General features: G+C 37.6%; 2 protein-coding genes across 2 annotated transcripts in view; one reads left to right on the plus strand and one right to left on the minus strand.

The window, feature by feature from the left end:
• LOC101860957 (delphilin-like) overlaps positions 1-890 on the plus strand; it is an 8,552-nt gene extending 7,662 nt beyond the window's left edge. The window contains exon 10 of the mRNA XM_005092920.3: positions 331-890. Within this exon, the coding sequence (XP_005092977.3) occupies positions 331-369 (39 nt within the window). The 3' untranslated portion in view covers positions 370-890. The remainder of the gene's footprint in view (positions 1-330) is intronic.
• Positions 891-4,118: 3,228 nt separating this feature from the next.
• LOC101861190 (MOB kinase activator 1B) overlaps positions 4,119-12,830 on the minus strand; it is a 23,777-nt gene continuing 15,065 nt past the window's right edge. The window contains exons 3-4 of the mRNA XM_005092922.3: positions 11,506-11,733; positions 4,119-9,424 (exon numbers count right to left, since the gene is read on the minus strand). Coding sequence (XP_005092979.1) covers positions 9,183-9,424; positions 11,506-11,733 — 470 coding nt within the window. The 3' untranslated portion in view covers positions 4,119-9,182. The remainder of the gene's footprint in view (positions 9,425-11,505; positions 11,734-12,830) is intronic.

The raw sequence follows: 12,830 nt of genomic DNA on the forward strand, positions 1-12,830 counted from the left end.
GGGTTGGGGGCGGACTATGTAACATAATATGTATGTTTGAAACTGATGCGTAGGCCTTGGTCTCAATTCAAAAGTAAGCCTAAGCTTTAACAGACAATGTGCCTGGGGGGGAGGGGGGGGGGTTGTGTGTATTAAAACGTAAATGTAAGCATTGCTAGTTGCATAACCCGACATTCGTCCAGTGTGGTACTGACAATGTGGAACACTGAAATGTTTTGTTGCTACAAGTATAATAAGATGTTTAAAAGACAAATTTGCAGCTGTACCTCCGTATGTGGATGTTTGCGTAAGCTGACTCGTGTTCTCTTCTCTGATCTTTTACTGTTTCAGAAAGCACATAGACATAACTTGATGCTGAAACGACAATGAATGCAAGTCTGGATCTGTACACGGGGTCAACTGTTGTGCTTGTTCATTTCCTTTTAGAGCAAGGACACCAATTATAGTTTTGCTGTGTTACATCTTTGTTAAATCAACCTGATAATCCGTTATAAATATGTAGGCTCCCCATCTCAGACTATAGCCTATCTGCGTTCTCGAAAGGCTGAGGGCTGGAAATGCCGCAAGTCGACATTTTTACATGAAAATAGATCCCTTTCTTTTTTAACTCGATAGTCTATACATCGAACCAGAAATCTGGTGAGGAGTCTTGTCTTCTGACTGAAGGTGTATGAGTTTAATTTTTTTTCTTTTTTAAAGTTGAAGAGAATCGTATTGGCATTAGGCTAACATCACAAAGTTTGGGAAGAAGAACGATATTGCATCACGCAAGCGCGGGGGCCAACACGGGTCCCTACGAACACCCATCTGAGAGCTGAACATTTTTGTTCATTTCTCCTCTTTTTTTTGTCTCGATATGGTGAGAAAAAACAAGATCGTTTGCTCAATAGTATTGCTGCAGAACTCGAGTTATTTTTTTGTTGTTGTTGTTTTTTCATATTAGACCTCATTTGATTATAATCATGAAATCAATTTAGTCACACCCAGTTTCTCTTCGTGCTCTTTTTACATACGTAGTTTCTACAGCTGCTACGTCTGGATTTGAGCACTATGTTTTTGAAGACTCGGGCTTCTGTCACTCTTTAGCAATAATTTGTGGCATGTAAACGTGTGTATAATAAGGATCTGTGATGTGTGAACGTGGGTATAGCACGGATCTGCAACGTATTACACATGTGTATGGCACACATATGAGGAATGTTAAACATGTGTATAACAAAAATGTGTGGCAAGTTAAACATAATATAATATATATATATATATAAAATTTTAATTTATAATATATATATATCTCATGTGACCTGTGAAATATGTGTAAAGCAAGGATCTGTAACATGTTAACATCAAGGATTTGTGGGATGTTAAACTTAAACACGTTTATAGCAAGGGTCATGTGTATAATAATATATAAGCATGCGACATGGTAGGCATAGCAAGTATATGTAAAATGTTAAACACGTTTATAACAAGGATCTGTGACATCGTAGCCATGTAAATAATGTATATTTTAAAAAGCACCTATTCTTTACCTAGATCTATATAGAAAGAAAGAAATCAGCACCTTAGTACACTTGTAGATTTTAGAGTTACGACACTAGTTTTACTTTGAGGATGAAATTGACTTAGAGAACACAGTGTAATGATAATAAACCACCAGGTATTCTTTTTCTTTTGATATATATGCATTTCTCTCACGTGATAAATCACAGTGCTATCAACAACTATGTGTTAACTGTTATCCTTACTCAACCATTTGTTCATTTCCGTCACCTATGTTGACGTGACGTGTTATATATATCTAAACTACATGTTTCTTAATGATAATATCTTCCAGACAGTCTATTTGTCATTGGCTCCAAATTAATCATTTCCTTTTTTTACACCCACATCGACACAAGATAGATCATTTAGGGTGTGGGCTTCCAACCCTGCTTGTCAGGGCTATTCAGGGCTGGGAAGGATACATCTCAGCAGAAAGACCGAGATGCTCAATAAAAATTTTCTCTCCACTCAGAAATCGAACTTGAATTTCTCGTGTGCAGCAGCGAAGCACATTGCCGCTACACCAGAGACCCTGGTAACCATTTCCTGTGACAACTGAAGGAAAAAATGTCGTTTTAGTTTTTTGTTTGTGCGTGTCGCCTTACATGATGTAAACAAAGAACACGGAATTTCAAACATGGAATATCTGGCGTCCCTTTCGAACTCTGGCTAACAGGAAAATTAAATCTTAATAAAGACCATTCAATCTGTATCCTATACTTGAGCTCGAAGTGGTGTGACCATTCAATCTGTATCCTATACTTGAGCTCGAAGTGGTCAAAGCTCAACCTGCTGCACCTCCAGACGTGCTACATTGACGTGTGGACCTACTCAAATAGCTCTCCAGTGCGGACTCCGAAAATCTCGACCCACTCTCGATCATCTAATCCACCAGGAGACTTTTATTCGTGAAACACTCACTGGGGTTGTCACCTGATTGCCAGCTATTTCAACTGAACCCTTGGCCCTCCTGATCGGACCAAGGGAAACCACTATCCCACAGACAGGCTTTAAAAATTCGGCCACATGCTACACCTCCAGTCTGTGGAGCTAGAAGTGAACAATTAACTCTACAATATAATGTCCATCAAAGTTGGGTCCACGAAAACCTTCAGGTCTCTCCAGAAGAGACGACGTTATTTTGAATAAACTGCGTATTACGATTAGACATACCTCCCTGACCTACAGATACCTCCGGCAGGGAAATGAAGACTGTTTTGTGTCGGATGAGATGCCGATCTAACAAGTGACAATCCAGCACCTCCTAATAGTACATGTATTAGTATTAGCAGGCCTACATACTACATGTATTGTGTCCAGACTACAGACACAAAACGCATCGCTCATCTCATGTTTCGCGCTTATGTGTAGTATGTAGTGCGTTGTGGTTTATTACTTTTTTCTTGACTTAATGTAGGTGTTTTTATGCCCCCATCGACATAATTTAGATCATTTAGGAGGCCATCGTGCGACCCTGCCTGTTGTTAGGGTCAACCCAGGCTGAGACTGAGAGAGATACAACATTCCAACAGAAAGACCGAGATACTCGATAAAATGTTCTCCCCTCTCATGAATGGCACCTGGTCTCCTGTGTGCAACAGCGAAGCCCCTAACCGCTTCACCACAGACGCTGGTGTTCTTTCATTTCTACATCAGAGTACGCTGGTTTCACACAACTATACATATATATATCAAAAATGTTGTCTGCGTTGTCTTGAAAAATTATACCATCTTAGTCAAAAGAAAAAAAAACCAATGTAAATGTAATTAATTTACTAAACAGTGCAGAAGCAGCGGAGCGAATGCCATTGGGAGGTTCATCAAACCCCTAAAGGTTTAGTTTAGTTTTAGTAGAGGGTTTTGCGGCACTCGAAACTGCATAAGGTCATATGAGCGCCAGAAGATTAGAGGTGTTAAAAGAGAGTAACAAACATAAAAAAGAAGAAGGGGAGATAAGGACGATAGATGTTTGATAGGAAAGAAGAAGCAAACCACACCAGAGCACCCGCCAACCACCCATCCCTAAAGGTTTCTTCATGCATACGCCAAATAGTTGTGAAATTCGTATGGATACAACAACCTATTGAGAATCATAAACAGGTACTTTGGAACTTGGATTCAAGAAAAACTCGGATTCAACCAAAGAAGTTGGATTCCCCAGGGGGGGGGGGGGGGGGATTCTGTTTATAAAAAATCAATAAAAAATAACTCGTTTTCAACAAACACATACATGAGCAAGCTCGGATTCAACGAAGTCGCTTGCAGGGTGAACAGCCCTCGCTGACGTGACCGAGCTAATTTTTCTCCCATATCGAATAATATCTATTCCTGGAAACCACCCATGGCACCTGCATCACGAAGCATTATTCGCTTTGCATATCGTTTATATCTTATGCAACCAATCAGTGGTCAAGATTTCTGGAAACCCCCGAAATCTGGGTTAGCCCATTTGTCCTTAAATGTGACCAATTCTCCTTCATGTCTTAAAATTTGGTCTTATATATTCAATAAGTCAAAACACGAACATGTACATAATATCTACTCTAGTGATAAATTAGACACGATAAGAACAAAAGTCATTTTGAATGTGCTTTATTCCAAGTTGACATGCAAACATGAAGGTATTATATCAACACACAAAATGGACTTCCACATTTACCATACTGAAAATTACTGCAGGCAATTACTAAAAATAAAACATGGCTTTGAGAACATCAGTCGAGTAAGCCATTATAGAAAATATCAACATGATATCCAGTAAGGCAAAATCTTACTTTTTCGGTCTTTAAATACCCCCAATGTCCCATTCGTCATTTGCTGGTACTAAAAAATACTGCGCCCCCCCCCCCCCCCCCACTCCCAAAGACTTACAGAATTAAACCCACCCTATCTCCCAAAATAGGCAAGAATAACAGAATAGAAGTAGAAAAGAAGAGAAAGCAAAGAGAAAAACAGTTCTGTAAAGAAATGAAAGGCACCTTGCATGAAATAGTTACTTCTAATGCAAAATAACCAGGAAAAAAAAAAATCAACAGAAATCCACCATCACCCATACAAGACAGTAGTGGAGAAAGGAAATTTGCGACAGAAATATGTACAGACATGCATGCAATTCACTAAATTACAGACAAGAGTGATTAAAAACTAAAAGCATGCAGGAAAATATTATGAATAAGAACATATATGAAAAAAAAAAACAGCTGCCTTTAAGCGACTTGCCTTGGACACAAAAACAGTAATCCCCCCCCCCCCAAGTAATGCATAGTGTAGTTTTTCAGCATCTTCGCACCTCTTGTAAAATCTTTCTACATTAGTAGAGAATATCTTTGAGACTGTCCCTGAGTAGCATGAGACATTTCAAACCTCCACATTGAGTTACTTAAGTAAACCTGTCAGAGCACTATATTTTTTTAAAAACCTGAACTGTGTCAAAACTGAAGTAGGTCCAGAAAACAGAGCTTAACATATATTATTATCAACACACCGTCATCTCTTCTTTTGTGTGGTGGTGCACTCAGAAAAAAACATTTTTTTCAATAAAATGGACAGAACTGGAAGATGGAAAAGACACAGGGCTGTGTATAGATATGAATGTCAGCAGAGGGGCCACTGCCACTACTTCCCAAGTGTACTGCTCAGCTCAGCAAAATGTGCAGCTGACTAGAGAAAAGAGCAACTTGCATGAGACCCAAAATCAATTGAATAAGTTAGAATAATAGGTCACAAAACCAGTTAATATATTTTAAAGTTCAAGAGACTTTGCTTAAGACGAACTTTGAAAAAGATTTTTTGATATACATAATATATGCCTTTAGTGTATCCCCTGACCACATTGGAAAAACATTTGATAACCAGACATTACCAGATAATTGTCATGATTAAATTCATATAATTTCCACGTTCCTTTGACATCATCTTATGCAAAGTCCACTGCAGTAGATACTTGTCACCAAGGATTTGTGAACCAGAAAACAGAACTGCAGAGGAATAAACAGTGGAGCTAAAATTTAACAAATAAAGTGTCCAAGTTGATCTGCTAACCCACGTTTTGTAACATTGAGGCACAAGCGCAGAGAACTGAACTGTTGGGAAACCGATCGTATATAAGAAGTAAAAGTTTTACATTCTTATCAACAAAATTGTATATGTTTAATGCCCCATCCAATATTGTTAAGTTATTTAAGAGGCGGGACCTCCGAATTTAACGTCCATCTCTGAAAGGACTGAGCCAAATAAGAAATCATGTACAGGGCCTTACCCAAGAACAAAACACTTGACCAAGCCAAACCTTAAACCCTAAAACCCACAATCTCATGATTTACGAGTCCGGCCCAGGCAGTGCAGGATGGGTCCAAGAAGAAAGACTGTGATACTGGACAAAATTTCCTTGTCGCACAGGAATTGAATAAGCCCCTTTTTCCAACAAAGTAAAGGATTCAACCATTACCACAGCCAGCAGTGCACTTCACAATTTTGACTCCACCATAACTTATTCACTAGGAACTAAGGATTTAGGAATGTTGAGGTCTGTGTGTGTGCCCGGACATTTTAGTACACATCGCAACCCTGGTAGAGCATGTCATAGGTCACAAATGAAAAGAACAAGTACGGGTACGTCTACTTTTTCTTGGCAACTTTGTTTTAAAGGCTTACATTACAGGATACATGTAAAAGTAATGTGATTAACATACTTTTGTTTTGCCACTGGTACCTTTTCCTCCCTTAATTCACTGTTATTCTATGTTCAAAGACAGTGATTTCCTATATATAGTCAGTTGAGAGACCTGCCTTTCTGCTATGACTTTAGTCAGAATAATTTGATATTTTTAGCTTCTGGAACTTAATAAATTTCAGACAAGAAAAATACAGCATGTACTTCGAGTGCATTAAGATTGAAGGGTGCTCTTGTAAAGGATGTCAGACAATACAATGAGAGTAGGATCAAAGGCAGTTACGTGTAAGTCTGAAATAAATACCAAAGTCAGTTTCATCACAATTTGTCACATCACTAAAAAGATGTATTTATTATTTGGGTCTTTACAAAACACCAGAGCGCTCTCCACTAATGACCAAGTGCAATGGTACAGTATATTACACATATTACATTTCTTTGCATTTTGTGACGAAAGAAATATACCTATTTTATGCAAACAATATTTTTTAATGTGGAGGAACGGATTCCAGTAAAATCACCACAGCCACAGGGAAAATATAATTTACTTCAGCACTACCTGTGAAAAGAGGGGTAAAGTAGGCATTAAGGTGTGCTTAATTACTAAAGGGAAAAAAATTAATTCATTATGACACTATCCACAAACAAAAGAAATGCAACAACTGAAATGTTAAAACACTATTTCTAAAATAACACACAGAACTGCTCCATGGATTTCTTCGTCTGGACATAGTGAGCGGCTAGAACATCTCAGAGAAACAATGTAATAATAAGCCAAGTAGAATGTGCAGTCATTCTGCTCATGGCTCAGTATATAAAGCAGATGTTGCTCACCACACTCACATAATTCATAAAAGCAATCCTCCTGTGGGCCGAAAGTCAAAATTAGTATGAGGGTAAACATGAGCATGGTTACTGTACAAGCATATTTAGAATGATTTTCCTACAACATCAACATTTGCTTTTGAGTACCCTTTCTTGAGCTGAATTAACATCCCAAGTTCCACATAACAAATATTGACATGTTGAATATATATATATGTGTGTGTTATCACAACTGTCATGTGATTTGTCTTTTTCTATCTACACGCTACTGAAATTTCAAATAGTATAAGTAAAAAAAAAAAAGAAGTAAATCCACAAGGAACTTACCACTTCTATCACTTCTATGAAGAAAGAGGAAACATACATCTATTTCTGTAGCCACTTTTTATGCAGTATGCTATGCTTTGGAAACCTGAACAGTTGCCAAAACTACAATAAAAGCTTGTATCAATCAAAAATGTGCCATACAACTTTACTAGCAAGGCTGACAATGAAAACATGTCGACAAAGGGCAACTGAACTCTCTTAACTCTCCCATTCACCAGACCCTGAATTTCATTACAAGGATATATTCCTTCACTGACAGGTGTTTTTGAGACATCAGCCATAGACTTAACCGGTCTTTTAGAGTCCACTGTTTTGACTACAATGCAGATGTCCCTAGAGTCAAAACTTGCCAAAGCCATTCAACAATTATTGAAGATAAAGTGCATCACTAGGTGAAAACTGGTACAGTTACGAGTCAATTGTATTGACCTAAACAGAACCTTCAACCTCCTTCATAGATGACCATCTACCCTTCCTCCCCAATGAAAGACTATTTTTTTACATCATATGCACAAAGCAATGTACAGAACAAAGAATGGAGAGGAGGGATGACCAGATATGACAATGGTATGCAATGGCACATGCAGCAGAATACATGTCTAATCAATTTGTAAGGGTGCAATCACTGGTTTGAAGTTCTACATATTTTAACAGTGAAACTGGATAACGGGTAACAAAATACTTGGTCCACAAAAGATACTGGAATTTGCAACATACATCATTCCACATAATACAACTTCACAAGCAAACTCAAAGTTACACTCTACATAGATCAGTGGTTAAAAATAAGAGTATGGTATACAAAATTAATAATAAATTAATTAATTTAAAAAATTTAATTAAAATAACAGAAAAATGTTTTTAATAAATTTTTTAAAACCTTTTCAGACGCCACACTTTATCCTCTATCCAGGTTAAAGGTATGGTAGAATGACTTCATGTAAAAATCCGTTCAAAGGTAAATATATACAATTTCCACAATCGAGAAATTCAATTTCTCACAGAGTATAAGAAAATAGAGAGACTAGCATTGTTACAACAGGTTGAGTTCGCGGCTTTGCTCAGGTGGAAGATAGGTGGAAAGGGAAAATTTTTCTGTTCATCATTTAGCACCACCATTCTGTATAAAGTGGTAAAAGAAACTATGTAAAGAAAATATAAAATAAATGCTGTAGAGGACTTCAAATATAAAGGGGGAAAAAAGTTTAAAATTGAGAAATTTTTGCATTTCCTTCAAGACCCCAGTACCAAATGTGACCCTTTTGCAATGATCAAGCCAGTAGATGTACAATTTGGCTGGTTCCCAGTGCCAATAACATCCTTCTACTAATATATAAATATATAGATCATTATTACAAATTATAGGGAATTTGGGAAACAAGATATAATTTGTAAAACATAGAAAATAAAAACAACAATCAATTGCACACACTATGCACAAATAGTGCAAATCATTTTCCAAACAGATACACACAGCAGTAGGCACAAATAAAATGTAATCAGCCAAAATCACAAAAAATATTACAAAGTATTCATTTGTGCCTATTGCAATACCAAATTATTTCAAGCAAGTGTTGATCACAAATAAAGTCTTGCAATAGGTGCTATTGATGATGAATGTCCAACGCACATAGATCTTAATTTGCTTATGAAAAATCTTCGTTTCATTAACCAGGCTAAGACATACAACAAATCAGGAAGCTTATGATATGAAATAAAACTTGCTGGGGTAACAAAACAATCAAGGGAAGCTTCAAGTTTTCCATGAATCCTAGGCCGACATTACTATTTCTACATACAAGCTACATGTGAACACTCATCGGTCTTTACTAGTAAGGCGATCAATCAATTCTTGTAATGGTGCCAGCTCTTTTCTGTCAATAAGGTTGAACTCTTGGACAAAGAAAATAAAATGTTTGAAGCTTGTGTTCAGATGAGCCTCCTCACTCAGCTGAACTACTTCCTTGAAGTGTTGATGATAAATGTGGGCATACACTCGGAAAAGGCGCTTCAAAATCGTCTTGGCAATGGAGAGAAAATTTTTGGGAAAGGGTACACCTGAAAAGGAAAACGAAAACTCTGAAATGAACTCAGAAATGAAACTAAAACAAAGACAAATTTAGCAGAACCAGCACTTTTTCTTCCATTTCATTATTTTGACAAGCGCCTGATTTCACCACAATACCTCACAAATGTGTAATTTTTAGCTTCGTGCATACCATGGACGCCACGGAAGTTAGTAAAATTTACCATTCCTGGTTGCCTATAAGATGGTATGTGTACATTACACTAATCAACTGGCTCCAATTCTTCTGTACAGAGATTTAGCCACAAGCACAGCTTGGATTCATATTTGAGAATAAAGAGTGTACACATTAGTACCAAATTTGCTAACATTAGTTTACTGTTAAGCTTGCAAGCTGTCACTTGTGCCGATGCGAGTTAGAGGAAACAAAACTGCACCATAGCTTCGGAGCGTCAGCACACTATTCATACTATTCAAATACTGCCATTGAATGTTTTTTTTCTATAAACGATAAGCCTTGCACTAACTTTTCGCTATTCAACATTCGTTAACTATTCACAGCGCCGTTCAATGGTTTTTTCTTTAATATGATAAGACCAGTCCTAACTTCCGCCATTCACAGTGCCGTCGAATGGTTTTTCTTATAAAACATAAGCCCAGCCCTATCATCTGCAATTCACAGCCCTGTCAAATGGTTTTTCTAATATATGATAAGTCCAACCCTAACTTCCACTATTCGATATGCCGTCAAATTGATTTTTCTTCTATATATGACAAGTCCATCCCTTACTTTTGCTATTCAACATTACTTAGGGCCTAACTATTCACAACACCAGTTACTGAGCTCGCACATGCTTTTGTCACAGACAGCGCAATGCGATGACATCACCTCACCGTTCATAGGCCAAATGCACTTTAAATTTCAAATGGGGGAAGGGGAGCTCATTGCGACAGATAATTTCATGGGGAAAAAACACATTTGCTGTGCTTCAAGAGTCAAGTGCCCGTGTTTGAGATATCCATGGTGAGACGAGTGAATATTGAATTGTAGTCTAATGGATATTCTTTAGAGGAATATTTTATATAACTCTTGTTGGCTCATTTTATTACTCCGTCTTGTAACCATCAAGTAAAGAGTATTTTTGTATTTATTGAAATGATTTTAGACATGATGTGCTCCAATTTTACTATGTTTGACAAAAATGAGACCTGAATATTCATAATGTTGGTAAAAAAAATAAAATCAGACAGCATTTGAATGGCTCTGTCAAACTACGAATAGCTGTGAATAGTGCAAAAATCATGAATGTCGAATATTAAAGTCAAATGGGCACAGCTCTTGCTGTCACTAAACATAGATCTAGTCTTGCACACAAACACATGGTCTCACAAAACGTTAACACCAAAATGGCTTTAAAAACAGGCAGCAAATTTCACATTTTGATGAAGATTTGATCATTTCAAAATCATGGGTAAGGTGAGAAATATTAGGAATGAAAAAAAAGAGATATTATCCATGATTCTGGGTCTATATGTCACGAGTGGGCTAGATCTAGACAGCAAATCCACTAAGACTGAGACATGAGATAGCAATGCTATTCGCCCGATGCGCTTTGGGTCGGAAATTGGGCTCACATAAGAGGTAATTTTTTGGTTTGGGACTGTTCGGGATCAGAGGTGGCTCTAATCTAAGTATAGTTGCGGGAAAACTGCGGACTAAAATGAATGAAACTTGGTAACCAACCAGAGGAAAGGCCAAACTTATTACATGCGAGCATCCGATGTCAACAAATTTCTAGAACCGAAAAAATTGCCATGTCTGTGCACTTTCCCTTTGTTGTTCAAAAACTAAGAGGAGCTGCGGATTAGTAGGCACTGACCAGACAGGCCCCCCACGTCTTCTTTACTACTCTTTCATTTAAGCTGGGTTTTTTAAGGAATTTGAATTGAAGTTTAATTTTTCATTGTTGTTGCTACACAAGACTGCTGTCCAGGCTGAAAATTAGTGTGGACAGTAGGAAAGCACATCGTATCTAGCAACAAAGGTGTTAAACTTATCGAAGTACATTTACAACTTATCTTGTAATGCCAATCACTTTTCTACCATGCTCACCAATCTTTGAAGGAAATAAGGCCTCATCATCAAGCTGATCCTGCACCCACGTCATGAGGTAATCAATATATTTGGGGGCAGAGCACTTGATGGGCTTCTTGATAGTTTGCCCATCAGCCCAATGGTACTCATACTTAGGTCCAGCTGACATTACCGGGCATGTCTCCTCCAGACAGAACTCTGTGATGGTTCCATACAGCATGTTGATCTGGTTGAAGAAGTCAACCGCTGAAAGAGAAAGCAGAGAAGTATTCACTACCTATGATTCATGGTACAAGGTCATGTACACAGTACAGACAAAATTACTAGATTTGTCTTCTTTCAAATTCACTTGGGAGTGGACAGAAAAAGGTAACTCCAACTCGATGCTAGTTGTTATAATCTGATTAATCCAAAACTCAAGGCTTAAACTTGAATGTATGTAGCTCATAGTAATAGTTTCCTCTGCCACCAATTTTTCTGAATAGTCGAACCTGCTCTTGCGAACACCTATCCAGTGTGATCGTTGTACTTATCAACCAACGGCCAAAACCTCCACTTCACTCCTACCCCCAAAAGATTTTTTTAAAACATCTATATGGAACTTACGGTAGTCTTAAGCCTACAAAAACCTTAGGTTGGGAGTTAGGTAGCGAATTTCATTCCTTCATTTTCATCCTATCTGCCCGAGACCACCTGTCTGAGATGACCATTTTTCTACTCGACAATGAGTGGCTCTCTTGGACACCGCTAACTATGGTTTTTGTTTATTTCACCAGAAACTCAAACCAAACACCTCAAAAGAAGCTGACAAAACTTCAGCGATTAGTCTAGTCCCTGTTTCGCTCACCCCCCCTGTCATGACTAAGAAGAAATTTATGCAATCGACTCCTGAGCCTACAGACTTGGAATGGAAAAGAAACGCCAGTTAAAGATTTTGGGTTGGACAGGTCAAACACACATAAAAATAATCACATACATTCTTGTGCAATATGACATAAAAATGTTGATAAGACAAAAAAATGATAAGCAGGAGAGAGAATCATCTCAACTTTTATGCTACAATCAGGCAGGATCTTTTGTCACTGTGCTCAGTTACAAAAATGTAGGCTGATGACTTTTAGACAAGTCAACTACACCTTTTCGCGACCAAATATCAAAATAGAGCTTTCAAATGAAGCACAGCAAAATTATTTCAACATAGTAAATTCAAACATCAAAATAGAGAGGGCAAATGTAACACTAGGAAGCTCAAATATCAAAATAGCGCTATCAATTGTAACAAAAGAAAGTTCAAATTCAACACACTTATTTTAAACACAATTGGTTGTTTGACATAGTCTTGA

The sequence above is a fragment of the Aplysia californica genome, unplaced genomic scaffold (assembly GCF_000002075.1).
Source record: "Aplysia californica isolate F4 #8 unplaced genomic scaffold, AplCal3.0 scaffold00055, whole genome shotgun sequence".
NCBI lineage: Eukaryota > Metazoa > Mollusca > Gastropoda > Aplysiida > Aplysiidae > Aplysia > Aplysia californica.